Source organism: Solea solea, chromosome 12 (assembly GCF_958295425.1).
Source record: "Solea solea chromosome 12, fSolSol10.1, whole genome shotgun sequence".
Lineage (NCBI taxonomy): Eukaryota > Metazoa > Chordata > Actinopteri > Pleuronectiformes > Soleidae > Solea > Solea solea.
In genome coordinates, this window is record NC_081145.1 from 8597846 (window position 1) to 8624174 (window position 26329).

The following is a 26329-nucleotide window of genomic DNA, read 5'->3' on the forward strand; positions in this document are numbered from 1 at the left end:
TGGCTTAACTGATTTATTAGACTCTTTTTAAAACAGTATGCATAGCTTGGTCAGTCACTGCTGTATCTGAGGAAATCGAAAATCAACAAACACTCAAGTGACAGCCCGTTCTAAAGGCTGGATTTAGGTGTTTTGGCTCATACCATGTTGGGGTTTCTATTTTTATTGTTTTTAAAGCTGAAGTGACAAAATGAGTAGCATCGGGGTTAAGCCTGACTGAAGTGAGCCAGACACCCACAACCACACACCTATCAGATGGTAATAGCAGTTAATCAGTTGCCAAGCTTTATCGTCTGTTTGACTCAAAATGGGACAATTCTTTACAAAATGGACGTCTCGCTGTATTGAAATGGACCTGAAACGAACGATTTAGACCATAAATGTCACCACAAGGTTTACTGACATTTTAAATCAGGCGAGAAGTCGGATCATTTTCTCATAGATAGCTTATAATGCAGACTGACCTCTTTTCAGAACCTGTAGACTTTCAACTCAAACTGAAGTAGAACGTTATCATATTAAACAGCACTTTATTATTCATAAATGCACTGAATGAATATAATGCTGACTGTATTTTTCCCTTCTGATTTTAGTTTTTTTTCGTAGATGAACTTTGATATTTTTCGCCCTGTTTTCTTGTCATATTGTTGCATTGACTTGGGACATTTTGTACAAAAAAGTAAATCTTTAACTTTGAAACCACTGGAGTTGCCCCCTAAGGTCATTCAAGAAAATACATGATTGGTCTCACCATTAAATATCACTGATTGGACCTTAAAATGTTTATTTTCAAGCTTTCTTCTTTGTTTGAGTAATATACAGATTAATTTCCCCCCTGATGGTCAATCAAGAGAATGCAGGTTGCAGGCACTTCTGCATTTGGTTTAATTTTCTGAACTCTGAGACCATTTTTATTTACAGTCTGTGGGAAGTCATATTAGTGAGCTTACATATATATATTTTAAAAACAATTTCAGGTTTTTCCCATTTTCCCATTTAATTTTCTTGTTGTTTTTTTGACAGTATTTTCCTCTTCAGTAAAGTGTGTAAAATAACACCACAACTGTTGCTGTCAAAAGAACTCCTGATTTTCATATTAGCGCACTGTAACGGTCCCAAGCCCGCAGTTTGGGAACCGTTGTCCCGGGGTAATCGACCTCTTGCTCTCCGGCTCTCTGCCTCCGACTCCGCCTCTCAGCAGCAGCAGCACATGAGCGAGCCTCTCCAGCCAGACTGCCGCCACCCGAAGCCCCTTCCAGCTCCAGCCAGGGTAAACTCCCCCCTCCCCTAACCGGACTCTGACAAACCGCTGTCCCAACGCGAACCCGCCTCTCTCACGCCAAATGCGCTCCTACTTCTACCGGAAGAGGGAAAAAAGGAGTCAAAGTTGGAGAATACGATAGGACGGAGAAGCTACATCGCACAAGTTTTTCTTCTTTGCCCCCAGTTTTTAGCCCCGCGGCGGGGCAGTAACAGCGAGGGCAGGCCGGGGCTGCTGGTGGCTACAGGAGACCGTATGATGTGGATCTGGTACCTCCTGCTTGGTTCGGGGTCAGGCTCAAGAACTGTTGGTAAGTTTAAAAAGCATGTATGTGTATTGGAAACACACGTAAAGTAAGGTTGTCGTGACATGCTTCAGTGAGGAGGAGGAGGAGGAGGAGGGGGAATGTGAAGTCTTCTTAGGAGACTTTTCGGTGGAGCTTCAATCCCCTTACTTTGCTCTACTTCGTCGAGTTCGTTCAAACGCTACGAGAAAGAAGTTATCCGACGTTTCTTCTGTAGCGACTGAACAGAGGCTTTGCTGTGTGGAAAACTGTGGGAGCAGTCTCGCAAACATTCCGTGTCTGTCTGTCTGTCCAAAGCTTTGAGCTGTGCATGTTGTCCCCACTTCTCAGAGAGGAGGAGATTTGTTTTGCTTTTTTGCCACATGCTCCATATCCATCCACTACGTGTTTTTCTGAGAGCAGGTCGTTTCACCCCCTCCCTGCAGCCTAAATTATGACTGAGGGGTTATGCTGTTGACAGGTTAGTGTTGACGAGTCAATCTGTTCTCCTCCATGACAGCTGAGGCCCACTGGAGGACACACAGGAGTGTATATGCAGGACACAACAGTTGGTGCAACTTTTTTTTTACAACCATGCAATTGTATTCTCATCAATGTCAGTGTGCTGACAAACTAAACGCTCATTAGGTCGAATCTCGATATCAGGAAAAGTTGCAATATCATACATTTGACGTGGACTCTCGCTCACAGAGGGGAAAACGGATTCTATCCACTTCACAAAAGGCTCACCTTATAATACCTACACATGCATAAGTCCATGAAATCTCAAGTATGTGTCTGCTGCTTTATTTTGCCATCAGACAGTAATTATTACTTATTTGTTAGGAAAACTGAAGTTTGTAAACCTCATGCACCAAAGTCCATAGAGAAAATCAGCAATTTTCCTTCATGGGGACACTATTTGGCAAGTTTGTGTCACTTAAGTAAACCATAGTCAAGAATTGCAAACACCACAGGCACAAAATAACACTTGCACTTACAGAAGAAGGCCGCAATGAATTAACAATTCACGTGTACCGTAAGTTAAAAATCATAGATTTTCTCTGCCTGTGAAAATGGCTTATGGCAGAAAGTTATCGCAGACTTCAGCAGGCCGTTACATTTATTTGGTGAGCCTTTTCTTAAGTGGCTATAACCTGTTTTTCCTTCTGCCCTCGCTGGCAGCCATGTCGTCATTGACGGCGAGTGTACAGGTCCTAGGTTGTTTCATTGAGACGCTTGGCAAAGTCAGTGTCCATAAGTCAGTTTATAAGTCAGTATCTCCTACATACACTTACAAAAACCCAAAACCATAACCACAATATCTGCCTTTATGTGTTCTTTAGAAGTTCTTGGCCAAACAAAACTAGTGGAAGAAACAATCTACCTTTATTACTGTTCAAGCAGTCTTTACATTGTGCATGGAAACGTTTACTTAGGTATTCATTAATTTACAGAGTTCATGAACAGTACCTTGTACTAAGGTTAAGATGCCAGACCTGTGTTTTTATAGTGTGACGGTGAAACCATTCAATCTTTACTGTCATTGAACCACCTACAGTATGTTTTTGTGAATCCTAATATACTAAACTAAACAGGTACTGCAATGTCCATTATGCTCTTTTACCACAACCTCTGTCAAACACAGGCCTATTCCATGATTGCAATGAATGACTATTTTCTTCATTGACCAATCTGTTAATCGTCATATTGATTCATTGATTGCTTGGTCCATAAAAGGTCAGAAAATGGTGAAACATGTTGAGTGCTGTTACTCAAACCTCCAAAAATATCATAGAGGAGCGAGTAAAGAAACCAGAAACATATTCACATTTAAGATGTTGAAGTTGAAGGACCTACTCAAACGGGTTATTATGTCGTCAAAATGATTACTGATTCATTTTTTAGACGGATACAAATCTGCGTTTGATTGTTACAGCCCCGGCACATACATATGTTTTCATCAGTGTCAGCTGGAGTGAAGTATAAGTATCATTATATCAAGTCTGGAACAGAGTTTCAGTGTTTGCTGCCAAACCCCACCCAACTTTCCCGTTATTGAAGGAGCGCATACGCATGATTGATGTCAGAAACTTTCCACCAGAATATCCGTTTATTTACCTAAGTGTTGTTTATGTGTTGTCAACTTTGTATAAACAACTTGTACTTCAGTCTTTTTAATAGCTCCTAGCCTGGCCGGGGTAATAATTAGCTTGGCTGTGTGTTGCATTGTGTCCAAGTCTATATCAGTTGGAATAAATTGTAGATGTTATCAGCCAAACTCATCCTCTCACAGGTCATTACTGCTGGCTACTGCTCTAACCTACATGCAAATGAATACATTTTTAATATTGGCATTTTGTAGCAGTAATTTGCATTCAGTGTGACTTACAGGTCAATTACGTCTCAAACTCAAAAGCTATAATGAACACAGTATTTACATATGACGGTATGGGAATCCACTCTGGCAGAAATATCATCCCATGCAGAGTCAGTGCTGTAAATAATAAGACCAATTAAATATGTATGAATTGAGTAGAATGAGCAGAATTTTGTGCCGTAGAAGTTTGATATTTTGCTAAACTGGCATAAGTAAACAGTAGATTATTTGACATTACACTGAAGCTTTGCCGTACACTGCAGCCTTGTACTCGCCTTTAGAGCCCCATGAGATAAATTGGTTCTATTATGTAACATGAGATTTAGCCACACAATGGGATATTACCGTGCAGTAAGAAAAACAAAAAACAAGGGTAGTTTACAGTGTGGTACTGTGCAGCCAGGAAACATATTGAAGCTCTTCAGCTGGTTTGTTCAGCCACACACTGGGGGAATTATTGATATAAATAATTTGAGGTAGAAACTCAGAAAGATGAATTCGTTTTGCATCAGTTATTTCCCACAACACCACAAGATGATTATTGCTTGTTAAAGATCAGGATCGTGTTCTGCATAAATACAAACTTAAAAAAAAAGCTTTAGAACATTGGTCAAGTACCCAGTGTTGCCAGGGTGAGCCTTCCTTCAGAGAGAATGAGTGTGTGGTGACACACCATACATACATTTCCCCAACTAGGTGTATTATGTGTGGGGTATTGGTTTCTTTTTTTAATCCCACAGCTGATAAACACAGCTGGAGAATTGGGCCATTACTATTTATATATTAAAGGGGACATATTATGCAAAATCAACTTTTTAACCATTTCAATACTTATATTTGGGACTCTGAAGGCCCTACCAGTCACCAAAGTGTGGAAAAAGAATACTCAGTCATGTTTTCGTGGTCCCCCTTAGTGTAAGTATAGGCGATAAAACACGCAATGTTGAATTCCCTGCGCTTATGACGGCAGCATGCACATTTCACCGCGAATGTTACCACCCCACCAGTAAGTGTACCTCGAGAGCTCCACCTTGTCCCTATAAAATGTGAGAGTACAGGCGAGGGAGGAAGAGCGGTATTATGTCAACGCGGAGGGACAAGTGTGCTGTTCGTGGCTGCACAGTGGAGCACAGTGTTTTTACACAAACTTACAGTATTTGTATTTTGGATGAAACCTATCAAAGCTAATATGACAAATAATAATAACACAATAACAAGCATCTTCTCATTCAGCACAAATACAAACTCCATTACCTTCCCCGTGTTACCAGGCTGTACCACAGAGGCGAGGCGCTATGATACTCGCATTCATAGCCATCATGCCAACTACTTTTTTTCTCCCACTGAACACAGATAGAGAATCACATTGTCTGCTTTTATTGTTTCTTTTGGTTTTGCACTGTGGTCAGGACAGTCCAGTTGGGACAATAAACTGCTGTGTGTCTGCACTTATCTTTGAATGTCTTTTAAACAGGAAGGAGAGCGCAAGAGAAAACGGTGTTGCACTGGCTGTCCTGGTTGATATGCTTCAAGCCATAGTTGCACAGAGGAGGCCTGGGTTTAAAGAGGGCCAGTGTGGCTTTCGTGCACAGAGTTGTTAAACAAAACCACATGACTGGAGTCTAGTTTCAGACATTGGTGACAGTGCAGCATTATCTGCTGTAGAATTCAGTATTGTTTCATTATTTTCCTGTCAGTGGTAACTTGTATGTTGTTGGATATTTGACCATAGTGTGTCAATCAGATTGTTTAAGGTGTAGAGCAGATTCACCGTCCTTTGTCTTTAAACATATTATATTACAAGGTGGAAATTCGGTGTCTGGGAACTTATCACTTCTGTCTGGTTAAGGATATGGTGAAGTTCCAAGCAGTGGGCAATGCGGAATTTTATGATGCACTTGACAATAGAGCTGCAACTAACGGTTATTTTCATAATCGATTAATCTGTCGATTATTTTCTCGATTCATCGAGTAATCGTTTGGTCCATAAAATGTCAGAAAACGTTGAAAAATGTTGATCAGTGTTGGTCAAACCTGGAAGTGATAACATTCTTAAATGTCTTGTTTTTGTCCACATACCAAAATGATTCAGGTTTTAATGATTTCTTTATTATATGGAGCAAAGAAATTTAAGAAGCTGAAACAATCAGAAATCTTGTTTTAAGCATGAAAAAAGTTTCAAACCGATTAATCTCTAATCAAAATAGTTGACGATTAATTTAGTAATCGATTCATTGAGTAATTGTTTCAACTCTAGATGTATGTAATGCAGTATTGTGTTATAAAGGTCCAGTCTGTAACATTATTACACTCCAAGTATGTTTAGCGTGTATTGGCAAAAGCTTTTTATATGTACTTTAGGCAAGGGCCTTGGTTTACAGAGGCAGCCTTAATGGTTGTGTTTTGCATTTTAAGTGAAAGGTTAATATGCATTATTATCTACCAGACTGATCAAATAAAGATCATTTGCTTAATGCAGAAGCTTGGTCAAATCCTGATGGTTACTTTGTATTGACCGACCAGGTCTTTGGTGCCAAGAGAAAAACTTAAGATGAACCTGCTTCTTAACCATAGGGAGTTGTTTATATAGAATACTAGTAATTAAATCTTTCTTCGTGTCAATTGCTCAATACTTAACTAAAATCATGTACATTAAACACAAAGTGTAGTTATTCCTTGAAAAGTCAACCATGAGTACAGTTTGTGCTAGACTTTTAATTTAACCTTTTTTCCCAGTAGGAGTGGGGAATTGGATAGAAGTGTCAGCTATCCTTGTTTGGCTTAGTCCAGAAGCTGACATTTTTGTGTATTTTAATGTGAAGTAATTTCATAGCGATAATAAGGTCCAGATCCAAATGCAGCTTCTGCACCATTCTTTGTGGATATAAACTGCAACAACTGCTGTAGCCAGCTGAAAATTGAATGTCTGGGTGAAGATTTGTCCAGAGAATCAGCAGACTGACTGATTTGATTTGACTGAGAGTGTACAGTCAGCAGCCAGCTGGACTGCTGTTAGGGTATTTTTGAATGTGGTCCAAAGTTTTAAGGCCTTTGAGGCGGTTGACCTTGACCTTGTTTACCCATCTTGATGCATGCAGTCTAGAATCGCAGACTGTGAATGAACCAAACACTGAATTGCGACCCAGCTATTGAGCTATAAAGTATTTGGTTAAGATTTTACACTGCAAGGCTGGTGTTTTTTGTCCTGACCAGTCACCTTTGTTTCCCCCAATTTTTTCTTCATCCACGGTGCCGCCTCAGAGAGTGACCCACTGTATGTGTCCCCTGTGTTGCTTTTTCTGCTGTCAGACAGAGAAGGAACCCTGGCAGGCTGACAGCTGGCTCCCCTGCTGTCCCCAGTGATCAGCAGTCATTTGCTGTACTGCGTCTCACAGCCACCGTGGCAGCCAGTGTGGACACTGACAGGCTATTTTGGTCTGAAATTCCAACATCCCTCTGTCAAACCAAACAAACCACTACCTTAAAGGTCAACAAAAACACAGAGAAACATGGATTATACCGGGCCATTTGTTGGTTGATCCCTTTCAAAATATTCAGCAAGTGGTTTTTACATAGTGGAGTCTAAATTTTTATTTGATTTGTCCCTTTATATGTCTGAGATGAATATGACTTTGAAAATGGATGTTTGGATATTCAAATAATCAATGCAACTCTTAGACAATGCAAATGGCGTTGTGTACCCTATGCCTTGAGGTTATATGAACCAGGTTAGATGGTAACAGGTTAACTGTCTAGAATAGTTTCTCCATTTACAGATCATCCCCTATTTCAGTGTCTGTAGTGATGGATGTGCTGCACTAAGCTTCCATGTAGACGTTCCTTCAGGCCCAGACATAATTGTTTTGCAATCGTATCGTAGCTCTGGCAATTTCAGCATTCCAGTGAGTGACCGAACTTCATCTTCTGGCTTCGGATGCCGTAATTGGATGCAATTTTCCAAACATCTAATCATGGTAAAACAGCAACTTTGACTGAAGACTGACTGATTGCAATCACGCAGACATTTGTTTGCGTCTTTCTTTGTGTGCTTTGTGTGCATAGCACCAACAGTGTCAATATGTGACTGACAACTTTCTGGCGTTCCTGTAAATATATTTATCAGCGAAATTAGACACATTTTAGGATAATAAACGAGGCCCTGTGGTGGGACACTTTACGGCTTGTAGTACACACAACACAACGATTTAGGGCTGCAATGGGTCAGTGATAAGACTGGGATTCACTGGCAAGAAGTGCTGGCTCATGAAACAATCCATTTACTGAAATGAAACTCACAGTTATAATTGAGGTGGCAGAGTGTGAAATTTCAGTAATGTGCGGAGTGGAATGAATTTCTTTTCTCCCCTTCTGAAAACTATATAACTGTGTCTTATTCGTCATAATTTTTTGCAGGTTTAAGTGAGAAAATGTCATGCCTTTCGGTGCCCTATTTCAGCAATCTAATACTGAGAGCAGTGGTATATAGCAATGCATCGCGGAGCAAGAGTAGAAGAGAGGTAAAGCCTCATTTCCTCTAGTGCCTCCCCATATCTCTGGGTAAAAGTACATGGGAGAGATGTGACCTGTCCTCTTCACACCAGTCTGAGATTCAGTCTACAGTGCCAGTAGAATTTTGTGTTCCTATCATTGTGTGCTCAAAGACACTGACACACATTTGATTTAACAAATTCTCAGGTGAATTTCCAATCAAGGGACATAAAAGCTATTATGCACTTAGTGCTACATCTCCAGGCAAATGCATAAATAAACCAATGGGATCGATCTCAGTTCAGCCGTCTTGAAATAATTGCCTATTTGTCGCAATTAATTTCAGAGCTTTGACTCGAGACCCCTTGATATTTATATTGAATTTCTCATTATTAAATACCCTAAAACCTACTCATTAAATGGAGCTGAATCAAAAGAATTAGTCTTTGTATAAATAGGTCAAGACGGGCAGGGATCATTTCCCTGTCTGTCTGAGGGAGAGGTGAAGTAATACAGAAGGTTAATGTGAGAGGAAGACATGACTCCACCTCTACCATGTCACAAACATGTCTTATCCCCTTGATCTCTCTGCCGCTTGCTTCAAGTGTGCACAGTCTTTGATTCATCTGTGCTTGTTTTCTTTCTTCTTCAGCAGAGATCGTGCCTTTGAGCTGCTGTGTGTGTTTGTGTGCTGTATGTATAAGATGCAGTGTGTGTATGCACAATATACATAAAGGGTAATCTTCCCTTGGATGGGAACCAGGGGAGGCGAGGTGCTCATCCTCACAGAAACTAATCACCTGATCCCGCCTGCTGTTTACAGAGGAAGTCGAGCCAGCCAAAATTAAATGCAAAGCCTATGTTAATTGCCTTAATGCTGCTTCCCTGTCAACCATGACTTGGCAGCAGCCCCCAGCACTAGGCCACAAAATGAATCCATTTAACATGTTCAGTGAATAACAAAGTTGACAAAAAGGTCCCTGCACCTCATGCTTGCATCTATTTTTAACCACTGATATTTTGTGGCAGTCTGGTGCTTTACAGTTCAAGAGGCTAGCACCCAAATGTAGTTCAGTGGTCAATAGTAGTTGTACTACCAGTACTAACAGGAATTAGGCTGGGGTTACAACAGGAAACAACAGGAGACTGGAATGAGGTAGAGTCGCCCAGACGAATTGCAGAACAGGGATAGAATACGATGCTGGTGTCAGCCTGGCTGCCAACTCTGAGACATGCCAACAAATGAGACATCAGCTGGGGTCCCTGATATAGTAGTAGACTGGATGTCAGCCGAAACGCCCAGTGCAAGTGTAGACTTGACATTGGGTAGGACTCCTGACACTGGAGCCAACTGGATCTTGGATGGGTCAGCTAGCTCTGGATCTGAATGGGGACCTGGTGGGCCGTCGAGAAAGAAGGCTTTTCAGGGGTCTCCATGGTCAAGGTCAGGGCCAGGAGGATGGAGAGGAAAGCTGAACGAATGCAAGTTGAAGACCAGCATACTAAAGGCCAGCATGCTGGAGGTTTGAAGGCCGAAGGAAAGCCAACGGGATTGCAGTTTGGAGGCTTGCTGACTCTGGAGCATGCAGCAGGCAAACTACTAATTGAGACATCAGCAGAGGTTCACCGGACACTGGAGCAGGCCAGGGGCGAGCAGATTAGAGGGTTGCTAGCAGGCATGGGGCTACCTGCTAGGGCTGTTACTTTTAGGGCTGAGAAACTCCTGAAGCCAGTTATGTGTAAGGAATTCCTCAACTATGGCTTGAAGGATTGCTCTTTGCATTCTTGTTTTGCTATTTACAATTTTTTGTTCTCTCTCTAAGGGGCTGTGTTAAGGAATGGAGGGTGGTGGTTCACAAAGAAGAAACTAAAGGGATTTTATGGGAGTAGCACAATTTAAAAGGAGGATCCAGGGAGAGAAACCCAATAACTGCTTTGTGGCAAGTTATTTAAGAAAAAAAAAGCCCAGTAATCCTGGTAAAATATCACAAGAAGAGCAGTATGGGCTGGCCAATGAAAGTGGAGGTTTGTTTGTGTTTGAAGAGTGGGAGAGGGCAAAAGGTTCAGTCCTGCAAGCTAAGGTTATTACTAGGCAGAAACTATCACGTTTTGGTCTTATGTGTCAGAGATGAGACCTTCTGGTTTTCAATAAGCTAGCCCGACTATTTCTGGTAAGCTGTCAGCCAAAGATGCGGAGATGATCTACAGTAGGTGTCTGCAGGAGTTACTAAGAATATTTAGCGATGAATTACTTAGTAGTAATTAGGTGACGATGTGCACAGAGGGATGCAACAGTGCTTTGCTTTTGTCCCTCAAGATGCTGACATTTAAACACCTTTTTCAATTTAGGCCATGTTGAATGTAATATAATGTTTTTTTTTTTTATATAAATTTCAAGTTTCCCCTTAACAACAACTGGCTAGACGTTGAAGAACTGCCTTATATTTTAGCGAAAGTTGTAAGTGACGTTCCGTGCATGTAGTCCATTGAGTCTTTCACTGTGCAGAGTGCTCTAATGGGAAGCTGCAGGCCTAAAATTTGACTAATTTCTGATATGCCCAAGATGATTCCCCAGGCTGGCTGTCCTCTGCCACTAACTTAATGAAGGATGGGTGGAACCTTTTGAATGCTTCAGTCAAGCTTTATATAAATGTTCAGTGCAGTCTAGAGACTTTTGATGTCCCGACACTGCACTGTAACAGTGTCTGTTGTCCATGTAGCCTCAAATAAAGCCGCCAAAGCCTTACAGTGTAGACAGGACCAGGAAGGCACATCTTAAACTCATGTTTTTCCCCACCTCTATCTAATCCACCATGGGTCTGGAGCTCATCTTTCCTGAAGCAGCAGCACATCAACTGCTTTTAATGGATTATGATAGTTTCCTCCTTGACTGACCTCTGCAGACACACACGTAGACAATAAATATTATGGCCACAGGCAAGTGTACATGTACATGCACCTCCATGTTCAAGGACGGACATAATAGGACATACAGTTACTTTAAAGACACCCTGTGAGTTTATTTTGCGCACACACTTACACACACACACTCATGCATATACATATTGCACACATCAGCACATCATGCACATTAAATCACCTGATCAGCAAACCTCTAAAGCAGCATTGTTCGAATTTTTCTCTGCCTTTTATTGGACCGAAGAACAGGCATCAGAACGACTGGATCAAATGGAACAATTTGAAAGTAGATGCTGATATTGTCCTCGGGGAAAATACACATACGCTTCAAGGCTGTGCAGTTCTGAGCGTGAGCCTGATATGGACATCAAAAGTACTGAGCTTCCGGAGTGAAGGAGGAAAATGTTGGCTTTCATAACACAAGCTCTATGAAAGTGTGAAGCTTTTTCTCATTCTAGCGTGAGAGTACATTTTAGCTATTACCATGACAGCATTAAGGGCCTTAGGCTTTATGTGTAAGTGTATATAACAGAATCATAGGTGTGGCTAATGTGGTTGATCTCTCAGAGAGGAAGTAAAGCCCGATGTGGCAGCAGAGTGCAAAGATGGTGGCCGTCAACACTGCGATCATGTCGAGATTTGGATTTGGATGAATGATCGATGAATAATAAGAACAGATGCTATTTATGTACACTGTAGTCCACACCGATTCACACTGTAACCAGGGAAGGGTAGAAAGTAGGTACTGTGCCGCTCTGTTATCTAGTCAAACAAATGTATTGGGTTGGGACTCGGTATCAGCAGATACTCAATAGTGAAAAGAGTGGATCAGGATTGTTGGCCAAAACAGCTGATCAGGGAATTCTTACTAATTAATACTGTGCCCACTCACATCTATTTATAAACACCGTCGAGTAGATAAGCACATGGAAAAAAACACTTTTATCTTGCACTTAGGGGAGAGAATGAGAATGGTATGAAGTCATTGATGTGGCAGTAATTGCTTGTTGGTCACCTAATGCTCTCTTGACCTTTCTCATTGATGCTCATGTCTTTTCCTGTCTCGTTACTTCTGTGTCTACGTTGGCCTTTACAAATAGCACGTAGACCCAAATGTTATTGGAATGACCTTTAGTTACACGATTAGCTGCCACGGTGGGAACCGTACACCTGCTACCTTTTGAACGAAGGCCTTGCATTATGACTTGTTACATTTCTGACTCATTACCATTCATTTGCATAGATATTATATTATACAGAGTAACAGAGGAACAGAAGGCAGACATAGCGAGAGAGAGATGAAGAGCACAGGACACTGGTATTATTTTCACCCGTTTTCTCAATTTCTGTTCCTCTAATGCAGTCTTTGCACTAATGTTTTTGGCAGATATAATTCTTTCCCACCGTGTTTCAACCCCTGCAGAGACTCCATGGCCTGGCTACACAATTAGGAGTTCATTACTTGGTAATACACAGACTTGAAGACAGACAAAAAGTCTGTGCTTGTTTTTTCTTTTTTTTGTGCACCCATACTTCCATCATTTTTATCACATTCTCTACCCTGAGGCGCTTTTTAACTCTCATCATCTTCTCTTGTATTCTCTGCTATAGTTCCAACTCTCTGTGGTGCAGAATGAACCTGTGAATGCTAAGAGGGCTTAATTGTTCATTTTCCACTTCAAAAACATAGTTTTCATTAAATGAAATGTAGACTTTAACTGTAACTTTTAAATACAAACACATTCAAACCATTGTCAAATGAGTTCCTACAATGCTGAATAATCGGTATACCAGTGTTTAGGTCACGTGTTGCCCAATGACATTCTCATGCTGCACACAGGAACTGATTAATTTTATATTAAGACAGACAGAGGCAACAACAACATTGTTCTAGTAAAGCGAGACAGCTACAAACACGTTTCAGTCTGACAAAACGCAAAGGAACGCCCAGGAAAAGTCTCTGAAGTTAATTCTGCAGCTTAAAAAACTAGGTTGTTCAGCAGTTTGATGGGATACATGTTTCTAAATGCAAACGCTTCCTCAGGTCTGAGAGTTTTGCTTGACAGAGCCAAATTACAGATGAAAGACGTAGCATACAAATCATTTTACATCGTTTGTGTTCAAAGAGACAAAACAGGGAAAATAACAACAACAATCACTAATGAGTGCAGCTTTTAAGTTGCATATCATGATCTTGCTTATCAACGCTGAAGCGCTGTACGATTGTGCTGTATGAGTGTTTTTTTCATTTTCTTATGAAGCATTTTTGGAAATATGATTCCTCTTTTTGTAGTAGTTGTTTTTCATGTTATGTACCGAGCTTGTTGCTTTGTGACTAAAAGCAAAATGCAAAACATGAGCCTCTTACGCGTAACGAAAGGTCAAACCCTGGCATTTTTTCCCCTCCATGTCAATTTCTGCATCATTTCCCGCAATCTGGCTGGCTCTACAGAAATGTCAATTTGCTTGGTAAAGGGTCTTGTGGCTTAGTGGGGGATGTGCCGTTACTTCTGTGCTGTTACAGGGGAGTGTTGACATTGAGTCTTGTGTCGCTGATGGGCTAAAGAAAAGAGTTGGAATTAATGGGATAAATGTTTGATAAATGACAGCAGAAGCTTCCTCCTCAGGACTGATGAGGAATTCAAGCCTGTAAGAACACATGTATCTGATTGGCACTGTTTGCACCCGAGTAACCACCTCTGTGGTCACACTCTGTGTCCCGTCTTGTCATTTTTGTCTGCCCGTGTTCTTTTTGTCAGATTTTATGGGGTGAGTATAGCTTGCCAAAAACTTAATCTCATTTTAGTCATCGTTCTCCTTCTCCTCCTCATCCTCCACATTTCTATCAGCACCTCCTCTCTGTGAAGGTAATCCCAAGGTGATGTTAATAGGCTGGGATGCTGTTGAAAATGCCACTGTCATCTCATAAAGGATTAGATGGACAATTGCTTCCCTGAAACTCAAGCCAAGTAGGTAGAAGAAATGGCAACAAAAAGCATGGGAAAAAAAGAAGCTTTTTGGAAAATACATTATACTGTCACAGCATAAGCATAATGTTACCTTCACAGTACCATGCTAGGTTTTATGTCCACATTATTGAGTTTCCATTGTAATTCCTACTCTACATTGTAATTAACCGTAGATGGACTCATAAACATACACTGATGCTATGGGATTACAGGCTCAACGTAATGTGTGATCCCAGCTTAATCGAGGAGCAGTGTGTGATTAATGGGATCTTGTTATTCCAAGGCAGGCTAATTTGGCCAGTCATTGTTCCAAAGAAGCAAAAAGCAGTATAAGGCAGTTATTTCAAGGCTTATTTGATAAAAGAGAGGCTGCTAAATGAATACATAATGAGGCCGACACTAATGAAACAACAGGTGCAGTGATCATGCTGCCAGAGAGCTGCGTGGTGCATACTGTATGTCCATAATGTAAGGATGCAGAAATAAAACACTGACATTGCAATATTGCCTTTCTGTTATGTTAGGTTATGATATACAGTATATTTATATGTATATATGTGTATATATATATATATATATAAAAATACATATACATATATTATTATGTGTGTATATATATATGTATGTGTATATATATATATATACATAATAATTGAATGAGTTATCATGATATAAAACCAATTATCGTAGACTAAACTAGACAAGTCTAAAGTGGCAGACCCCCAAGTGTCACCCATCCTATCTTGAACTCTGACAGGGAAGTGGGGCATTCAACGTCAATAAGCTTCATGGTAAAACATTTTTACATTGACACTATATCCTTCTTTACATCATGTTTCTCCTTTTCTTCACTCATTTTGATGTTATGGTTTTCCACTAGCAACGTTGGGTGTTACTCTCTTTGTGAAACTGAAATCGAGCAAGAGCGTAAGTGATTGGTGGTTCAGTGCACACGTAGTTGTCCCTCATTCACGGCAACAAGCCTGTGTTACAAACAAACTGGAGTTGTGTATAAATGTGCACATTAAGATGAGGATGCATGCTCAATATATTGTGCAGACCTGATTCTGCATGTACATTAATAGGTTTTCAATTTAGTCCAAAAATGTGCATTGTCGCTTATGCTGATCTCCTTTTTCTCTCTCACTTTGGTTCTATTTCACACCACACATCAATAATGCAGCCTCTTAAACAAGGCTGATGTTTTTAATAGAGTTTGTCAGTGCTCCTCCCCTCTACATACCGTTAGCTGCTGGGTGGCCACATCCCAGTGGAGGAGCCTTAGATTTACTGCTGAAACCAGAAATAAATGTGTCGTTAACAGATATGTCATAGTTTTTTTTCCCATTATCAAGGCTTTTTCATCCGAACCTCAATTCTGTAAAGCACAAAGAACACAAAGAACTGAGCAGTGTGGTAGCTAAAGCGCAGCACAGCCATGCTGTAAAGTGCATATTCTGCTTGAACATATTTTGTTTGCATTTCTGCACACAGACAACAGAGGGCTTGTGCGGTGCTTCAAACCCCAGACAGCCTCATTCTGCTCCGCCAGTCAATCATCCTTCCAGGCAAAACCTGTGTAGTGCAGCTGGCTTTATTTTGTAGGGCGTGAGGGGCATGCATGTGCGTGTGTTGTACCAGTCATGCTCTGTGAAGTCATAGTTATCCTTCAATATTTGGAAAGATGCTGTGAGCTGTAGGAGGTCAGAAAACTTTTGTTTGTTCTGGCGTGTTGACTGAAAACAGCACTGTGTTTGTGTCTAAGAAAGTCGATGCAGTGCAGAAAAACTAAAATAGTATCTGTGTTACATACACTCCTGGAAGATGATTGTGTGTTGATGTTGCTATATTGTCCTTATTTTGAGGAAGAGAATAACTCGGGAGCTGAGCACTGCTGCGGGCGATGCTGTTGAAAATTAACCACTCTCTATTTCTGAGGTTGGTGTGAAATACTTTTTTAGGTTTTCCCAGGGAAGTCAGCTGGCAGCAATCAGCCTGGTTGTCTTGATCTGGTCATGATATTTTGATTTTAGCCGCATAAAATGCCACATAACATAACTTTTCTGCTGCGATTCAAGTCCAGGCGTACTAAACGTGCATTGCGTTTAGTGTATGATTGTTGTGCTTTAAATGCAGATGCTTAGGTGGATGGAGAAAGTCTTTTTAATAATGATCGTCTCCCCCGCGTGTTGGCATATGAGACGCTCGTGCCGTTAGCTGTGGAGACAAATGTGTGTGGTTTGGAAAGCATTATACTGTGTTGCTGTTTGAATATGTAAGATGTCAGGGGAAAATCAGAGCAAGCACAGTGTACTCTGAGGTTATTGATGGAGGATACTTAAAATATATTTCATGATCCTCAGCAGCTACAATGCTGCATTTGTTTAACTTTCTACTTATATCCTCCTCCTATTCTCTGGATATTGCTCTCCGACTATGTTTATATATGCATTTTACCCCGATAAAAAATACATATAAATGGCATAGGCTCTTTCATCGCACAAACACTATGCTCTAATAACAACATTCACCTAGAAAGCATATTCATTAAATCTACACATATCTATTACGGCTACAACAATTATTTGATTTATTGATTATTAATCAATTACTTACTTAATCTTCAACTATTTTGATAATTTTACTTTTTCCACATATTCTGAGTTTTTTATGGGCCAAACGTGTCCTCAATTGATTGAGATAATAATGGGCAGATTAATCAATTATGACAATACTCGTTAGTTGCAGCCCTTATCTCTATAAGTGCATGAAAACAATAAAGCATTTAGGTTAAAACTGGTATTTGTACTCTATTGGTAACAGCATTGGAAAAATGTTGGTGGTGCATAATTGAAATAAACAGTCATTTCACAACTGTTTTAAAAAGTGTTTTTTATTCATGTTCAGCGATTTCATCAGATGCAAGAAAAACAAACAAACAAAAATCGACCCAAACGTTTCTGCATCCCATATCAGCTGCACTGGTTTCTTAAGCATTGGCCATAAAAAAATCAATATCAGTCGACCTCTGGACACAACACTTACCTGCTATGATTGTTTTTGCCTCATATTTGCACAATGTTTCTGTGTTGTTGTTTTTATTTTGGTCCAAAACTTAACCAAAGTTTTGCTTCGTTCACTCAAAAACCCAATCTTTACCCATCTGACATTTTGTCATGATAATTACCGATACTTATCGATACGCGTTAAATTCCTCTATACTTTGACAGCCATCACTGATCTGTTGGGTCAGTGACATCGGTCTCTCAGTCTCAGGGATCTATAAACAAATTTAGGAAAATGTTCAAGAATGCAATGAGGAGCCAGAACACCACAAAAACAGTCGTCTCTGCTCATGGGGTGGATCAGTGTTTCCCCTCCAGAACTGATGATAATGTAGCCAGAACCTTGTTATTCTTGCCGACTGATTCCATGCATTACTGCCCTTTTCTTAATCTTTTTCCACATTATGGCCTTGCTTGCTCTGTTGCTCTGTGCTTATGTTGTCCTGCCTGCTTGGGTGTGTGTGTGTGTATGTGTGTGTGTGTGTGTGTGTATGTTTGCGTATGTCGGGCAGCAGGGTGTCTTCAATTAATTCAGACCAGGTTCTTTATACTTGTGCTTTATTTATAGTGGGTGCTTCAGTGAGCATGAAGGAACAGTATGTTTCTCTGAATCCCCTCTCTCTCATACACACACACTGGTTTCCATGACTTCAGAGGACATTGTATTGAGAGAACCTGAGCCTAACTTTTAAACATGTCTTCACCTTAAAATGTAGTAATTTGAGTTCCCATAATGTGACTGTGTAAACAGATTTAGATCCCCACAACATAAGGAAGACCAGGTACACACAAAATCAAAAAGAATGACCTCCACTTTCTTGCTTCACCTCAGAATCCTTTGTATAGCTGACTGTGTGTGAAATTGCACAAACACACATTGAGGTATTTGTATATTTTAAGCACTTTACCTCAGATGTCGGTAATATTTTACTTTTTAAAACCACAGTTCACTGTTTATTTTATGTGTTGTTGTTTTTTCAGTCAAAAGGAAAACAAATCAATACACTTTGAAGAAACATTGTGGCCATAAAAGTCCAAATATGGAGACTCCTGGAATATTTTTTGAATCCCACCGATTCATCAAATGATCATAATCAATAATCTCTGTAACATTTAGCTGGCAGTAGGTAGTTACTGTAAAGGTGAATCAAATCATAACCATAATGAAAGAAATACAAATCATGGATTAAACCTATGATGTGGAAAACAGTTACTGCAGGAAGAACCAATACATCATGTGCGTGGCTATCTGTTGATGTATGGTGGCTTTTGTTGCTGCTTCAATTCATTATTGGGAATAAAATCTGTTGACTCATTTGCTTGCTGTATTGGCTGTTTCTGCTGTTTTTCCAGTACAGCAAAATGAAGGAAACACTCTTTATGGTGGGGCAAATCAGACTATGGCAGGAGATGAGAGACACTGTGTAAAAACCTTTTTTAAACCACATCATCCAGCCCTACCATGAACCTGAAAGATAGCTTTTATTCCATGCTCGGTTGAATCGATTCTCCTCTCCTTTACACTCCCAACACAAGCCCATATATTTGTATTGACTCACTGTGCTGTAGTGTGACATGACCTGCTCCTTTTCGTCTTCAAACAGAATTACGTGTAATTCAGTTGAGACTCCTTCACCCAGCGTGGGGTGTTACCGGGGACAAAAAGCTGAAGTCAACAGACAGCTGTAGAAAATGTTGGATTATTTCATACCGCAACGCCTCCTCTGTAGCCTCGGTGTGACTTCTCGCTTTCTCAAGCAATCCATTTTTATTTTTTTTGTGCAGTTTTTTTTAATCTGAGGCTCAGCCTTTCACCTGCAGGATCATCAATGCAGGTCACACACCTACACTTGCCAGGGAAGATGGGCAGCAGCAGCAGCAGCAGCTAAGACAATATCCATCTGAGATGGATTTCATATCACTGACCTTTCATTCACAGTGCACAGGGAATAGAATTTGCTGTGGGCAGCTGCAATAAAGAATCTGAGCACAAAATAATATGATGTTACTGTCCACCTCTCTGTTTCTCTTTTATTACCCCTCAACCTTTTCTCTATGTGCTATGTTACACTGGTCTGGCTGTATCTTGATCTTCCTTCCCTTTTCTCCCCCCCATTCATCTACTCATCTTTTCCTCAGTAAGCTGTCAGTATTTTCTTTTTTCCCCCTCCATACCGATCTATTTTTTTATTGCATCTTTTCTTCCCATCACATTTTTCCCCCTCCACTATCTATTGAGTGTCGCAGGACAGCCCAAGGTTCCGAAATACCCCAGGGGTCCTATAAGGGATATATATATATATATATGTGTGTATATATATATATACTTTCAAGTTTATTAAATTTTCAGTAGCCCCTTGTTACGACGGTGTGATATAGATTTTATAGCCAAATTAGCTGTCCAGTGTTGTGGTGGTATGCTGACATTTGGTATGAAAATATTCATAAGACCAGGGAGATGGTGGCAGATGTGGGTGGCTGGAGCGTGGGCTGCTTGCTTGGCCTGTATTTGCTGCATATTCAGAGGATTGCATAGGGTGCACTGAGTCTCCTGGCTGCCATTTCCAGAATCATTTATGTATGAAGTGTACCCATAAAAAAATCCCAAGTATTAAAGTTGGACGCTTGCCATTTCGTGCACTGACTGGATTCCAGCTCCCTCAGATGGACAATAGTGGTCAAAGAGATTGTATTGTATAATTCACAACCCTTTTAAGATATTGTGGATACACTCATATCATTTCTGTTCCATACACACAATAGTTTACTTTTATTTTGACTTACGTCAAGGAGGTTATGTTTTTGGCTTTGTTTGAATGTTTGTTTGACTGTTTATGAGCAGCATAGCTCAAACTGTAATGGATGAATTTTGATGACATTGTTTGGAAATGTAGTTTATGGCCCTGGAAAGAAATGATTGTATTTGTTGTGCTAAACGAAGTGGCTTTGGTGGAGGCTTTCACTAGTTTGTAATTGCAATATTTCTCTTTATTTTCTGCAATTGGGACATTCCTCAAGGTCTAATGTAACTGTTTTGGATAAATGTTCCCATTGGGGTTGTCATATAAATCGTTGCTTTGTGTAAAACCATTAGGGCGAGCAAACATCTTTTGTCATAAAACATTTTCAAGGCTAAATGTTGAACTGTGTGTTATATGCACGTTCTTCGTTGCTTGCGTCTGTAAGAGTTGTTTTCTTTATGCGTCACGACAAGACACTGCTGAGAAGTGGGGCAGAGCTAAAATTAGCAGCAGAGTGGTTTGATGCATCACTAGTCAAAAACTCCACATGGTACAGGTAAAGTCACCTTCCAGTCAAGACTCGCTGACAAATTCACCATGGTGTCATCACTTAAGAACAGTTTGACACGTTTTTTTGGTTCTTAAACACACAGTATTAATGTCTGTCGCTACGTGTCTATGCTCCTGAGAAATGTATAGATGGATGGCTATGTGTCTCACAATCTAAACAATAAAAAAAAAAATACCTTTTTGATGACATAAAGCAATTTTGGATCATGGGAAGTATTGTCTCCTTTGGTTCCCGTGTGCATTAAGAAAACATTAGGGGTGTCATGATCTCGATTTTAAATTAAAAATAGATCAAAAGAACCACGTTACGACCTTCAAAAGCAAATGTGGAATTGAGGATTTAACCACACCCCCAGTGTGACATCCTGTGATGTGTGCCTTTTTTCTTGTGGTTGTAGCCATTGTTGCTCGACTACACGTTACCTCCTACCACTAATCCAAAGCCATGGCACCTGCTGATTTGGGCGACACACCAAACAAACTCAAACCCCCTCCTGCTTATCTGAAGTCATAGGTGTGGAAATATTGTGTTCGCGTTGTCGACAAGAAAACCACGGTGTAAAAACTAAGTTATCCGTGTGAAGCAAAGCACAGAACATCTCCACAAGCATCATAAGGACGTAGACGTAACTACCAAAACAACTCTTCCATCCTCATTTGGAGCGAAACTTCCTCAAAATCCACTGGATCGATAACTAGCGCTATAGGCGCGTTAGTAGCATCAGACATGCAACTTTATTTGGTGGTGGAAAACCCTCGATTTAAGCATTTAATTAACGCATTGGTGTTTCCTTCCATGTGTGTTAATGTTACTGGAGGTCAGTGCAGATTTTGTGACCTTAACAACAGCTACACGACTCTCTACGACTACTGTTCTTTTTATACTTAGTTTCCAATTGACTGGTTATTGTTACGTTCATGTGGTTAATAAATATTTCAATTTGACAACAAGGCCTTAGTGTGGTACATTGCAAATATTAATCATGACACCATATAAACAATCAAAATGGAAATTGAAAAACTGAATGAATTATCATGACATAAAAAGTCCAAAGTCTTAAAATGGCAGACCTAGGTAAAAAAAAAGATAGAGAATTGAATTAAATCAAGGACTTAGAGAATTGTGACCCCTAAAAAACATAAAAAACAACATCACTTAATTTTAGTTATTAATACTGTGTATTCATGTATACCGCAGCATAGTCACACAGCAGTTGTGCTTATATGCTGTCTGTGACTCGACACTGAAAATATTGGAAGAATATTTGAAATGTAGCTTTATTGTTATTCCAGACCACTGGGAAATTAGACTCGCGTTTATGCAGGAAGTTCCTTCTTATTTCAAATTAAATTCAGCGAGGAGTGGAGCACTGTGCATACGGGAGCCGCAACTACAGCTGAGCTGAAACGTGAACCTGTGAAACTCTTGAAGTTTTGCAAAACAGAAAATGTAACTGCTAATTAAAAGGAATGTCAAACTCACATTTATAACTAAATCCACATTTTTTAGTTTATTGGTCTAAATTGGGATGCACTTCTTATTTGTCTTGATCACCGATGTTTTAAATGTAACATGCAATAAACCAATTAGTGGGGTGCCTCCCTTTTATCGTAAAAGCCAGGTGCACTTGCATTATAGAGGATTACTGTAACGGCAGATATGCCAAAGAGCAATGCATCACTCAGTAATACCTCTATTGCGGCAGCAGCCAACTCACCTGGTAGACCTGGCGAGCTCCACACTCTTTCACACTTATCTGTGCTGTCTGCTAAAGCCTGCAAAAAATATCTTGCCTCTAAAGGCTCCTCATCTTAAACCAACACGCCCAAGAGCATTCAAAGGGAAAGTGTTTTCTACAGCAACGATGTGGATGCTGGATGGGGAAAATGACAACTGCAACAGTTTGATCAGATTGCATCAGATTTGGGCCCGCTTGAACTAGTTAATACTGGGGTTATATGACCAAAGAGTCAAAATAGGGGTCTGAATGTATGCAGTCCTAGAGGCTAGGAGAAGGCGGCAAGTTATGGTCACGACAGAGAGACAATAGGAGATGTAGTCAGGATCCATGGTGTGGAAAATCATTGGATAGCTTCTTACAGTATGTCTTGATTAATGAAATGCTGACATGTTTTCATTAGGAAATGAAGCTGCAAAAAAACATTTTACAACTGTGATAGCCAGGATATCAGAGGGCTGGTGTTAGAGACAAGGGTAGTACAATCAATATGTACTCTTAGTAATTGGGCTACACTTCTCCTTATAGATACCTAGGCAGTATCCCTGTTCTCCCTGCATTAGCATCTCCACTTCTTTCTCACACACTCACTGTGTGACCACTGTTATACACACCAGTGTTTTACAGCTGTGTATAATGCACAATGGATGTCCAGGCACCCAATCCAAATTGCTCCGCGATGCAGTGGGCAGTACTTATCAGCGCAGAGCTTTGTGTGTGTGTTCACTATGGTGTAGTAAGGATGGGTTAAATGCAGAGGCCAAAGTCTGTGTATACAAAAATATTTAATTCTAATTTATACATCACTCGATTCAGTTATATCGTCATGACTCAAAATGCAGGCCACGTTATACTGAGTGTAGCATTGTCAATAATATTTGTTTCTGTACCCCCCTTTTTTTCCACTACAAAATATAGATTATCTTAAGATGCTGAATTCTTCTTCCAGTGTTAATCACATAATTTATAGCATTTATTCAGCACTTCTCAACACAAGCCATAAAGATATTCACCAGACGGGACGTGCCGTCTACCGAAACATTTTATACAAGGGATGCACATTATTTCAAACAGATTTTCTCACCTGCCATCGATTGCACCCCCCTTCTTAAAAGCTCAGACGTGACACTAACCTCATGCCTTTTATTTTGTACATATATCTGACCGTGTTTAATAACATCGCCAAATTTGAGTCGCCAAGTTTAATCTCTTCCAAGTAAAGTTATGGGACACACACACATTATTTCGGATTCATTTTCTCACTTGCCATAAATTGTTTCCCCTCTCTAAAAGGCTCAGATGTTACCCTAACCGATTTTGTAGTTTCATCAATGCCAATGAGTTTTGGTCGCAAAATTAAGTAGGTTAACGACAGGTTTAATTGTCTGTCCTCTTAAATGTTGACGATACATTTACTCATTTGCGTACCTGATGATGACATGCAAAAAATAATCATCTAAAATAATGTGTATCCCTTCTGTAATTTTATTTGGAAAAGAATAAAGAAATGTTATTTGCTTGTGGCTCCTTTCAGCAACAAGCTGTAATGAGCTTCATAGTCATATTTACTGTTGTCATAAGGTGGACTTTTTTCTCTTTACCTAAATGGTAAACCACTGAAAGTATTAAGGCTTATTACCGTATTGATGGAATGACAAGGGCATTGGGATGAGTTGTGGGGAGACTGCCAAAAGAGGGACTGGATGTGAGAAGTGTTGTAAAGGGGAGTTTGGCAGTATTAAGGGCTCATGGGAAAAGATAAGCTGTCTGTCAAACACACGCACACACAAAGAGTCCTCAGTCTCTGTCCTTTTTCACTTTCTCGCACAAGGTCTCAAAGCAACTCTCCAATTAACCTGATGCTGCTGAAACAACCAGCAGACTGCTGGCACTTGGAAGTCATTTCCTGCTCCAGTTTCTCTGTTTGAGAATGTGAATGGACATTTCTGCGGTTGTTTATCATGGCGAATTGTCAACATCGTTTGGATTTAATGTGAACTTTACCCTCGTGAGTAAGAGCAGCAGCTATCTGCCCGTTTGGCGTGAATGATCTGTTACATATAGTGCTGGACAATGCAGTTAACGTTTGCAGGGGAAGGATGATGTACAGTTAGAACAGATGACTTCTGTGTGTCACTTCCTCTGCTGCACTGTGGGAAGTGGCCACGTGTGCTAACTGAATATCAACTAACTGTTCGGCCAGTGATCTCTGGTAATGAATTCCAAAACATTCAAGGGTCACAGCTTTCCACTTGTATCGGAACAAAAATTGATCACTCAGTAATGAATGCCTCCAATCCTTGTTAAGGTGTCTGTAATCGTTTAGTGTAGAAAACAATCCCTCTGTCTTATGCACAATTTATTCATCTGATTTGGCTTGAAAAATTGGAAAAACAGAAACAACAGTGTTGGATGTTTTTGTATCTGCATGGCATCTTAAATTTCACCTTTCTTTGGGGGCGTGATTTAATAATTAAAATATCGATATTTGCCCTGGTGTATCGATTTTCGATGTATCACCAAATCGATATTCTCACCCACCCCTAGTACGTGTGTGTGTGTCACTCACTGGAGCACAGTGTCAAACCTCAGCTAAAAGTCCATGTTTCATACTCCAGCCCATTAAGCCACAGCTGCACTTAGGACATTATTACAGTGTGTTCAACTGTTAATCGCATAACTGTTCATTTGACAGGCTTCAAACCTAAACATCCGCTTTCACCCCATCTCGCATGGAGAAAATAAGGCCGCCCCCTTTGATCTGTATACGGGTTACCATGGCAACCACGGATGTCAAATTCCACTTTTGAATGTTCTTTTTTAAAAGAATATGCCAATGTGTACAGTGTCAACTTTGGCTTTGGTTGGATAACAAATGCAGTCTGTGTGATTGTCTGTGAATCACAGAACGGGGGTTGCTTGACAGTCTTCATACTTGTCCCGTGACTTACTAAGGGCACCAGTGTGATCAGTGCCAAATTTGACATTGTTTGCATAATAAATACTAGTATTACTAAAATCATTGATGGTAAGCAGCAACAAATAAAAGACCAAGTATGGTTGCACCCTCTTCTTCTTCTTCTTCTTCTTCTTCTTCTTCTTCTGTGGTGACCTGGACTTTTACATTGTGCACCTACTGCTTATCTCAGTGTACCAACACCCAATATTTGCTGAAAAGCAATGGGAATGCACTTTCTCTTCGACCATATTTTGGCATTACCACAACTACAGTATAGAGAGACAAGTGTGTGTCTGTGTGTGTTATGTATCCGTGACAAACTGTGGATATAGACACTTTGTATGCGAGTGCTCATTTTGCATTTGTTTATCGTCCCTATTGTGATGCATATACAGTGATACAGTGACACATGTGCCCACAATGCTGTCCTAAAAAAACCAAAAACTGTTTTTGTATTCATGGGCTCGTCTTCTGTTTATTTACCTGCAAACTGATACAGCTTATGAATAGAGCACTGAAGGGAGATAATGAAGGTCTTCTATTTTGACTGTTTTGACAAATATCGCTGAAATGCGAAATTCATCTGCACCTGTCTGATTTCTTTATGGAGTAAGAATGTAATAGTCTGTTCTCTTTCTTCTTGTCCTCCTCTCCCCCTCTTTTTCTTCTCCCTGTTTATCAATCAGAGAGCCAGCTGCTTCCAGGGAACAACTTCACCACAGAGTGCAACATCCCTGGAAACTTCATGTGTGGCGATGGGAAGTGTGTACCTGGTGGGTGGCAGTGTGACGGATTGCCCGACTGCTTTGACAGGAGTGACGAGAACGGCTGTCGTAAGTCCAGTTTTGATTCCATTGTCAAATCTATTTAAAGAGTTTCGCTATGCCTTGAAGCGTTGTGTCATGTATCGTCAATTTAGCCGTGTCTCTTCAGCTGCTGAAGTTGTCTCTCTGTA

General features: G+C 40.3%; 1 protein-coding gene across 2 annotated transcripts in view; it reads left to right on the forward strand.

Moving 5' to 3' along the window:
* The first annotated feature begins 1070 nt into the window (after positions 1-1070).
* ldlrad3 (low density lipoprotein receptor class A domain containing 3) overlaps positions 1071-26329 on the forward strand; it is a 78726-nt gene continuing 53467 nt past the window's right edge. The window contains exons 1-2 of one of the 2 annotated variants that reach the window (XM_058646517.1): positions 1071-1571; positions 26061-26207. In XM_058646517.1, coding sequence (XP_058502500.1) covers positions 1517-1571; positions 26061-26207 — 202 coding nt within the window. In that variant the 5' untranslated portion in view covers positions 1071-1516. The remainder of the gene's footprint in view (positions 1572-26060; positions 26208-26329) is intronic. The other variant, XM_058646516.1, reaches the window with a different exon arrangement.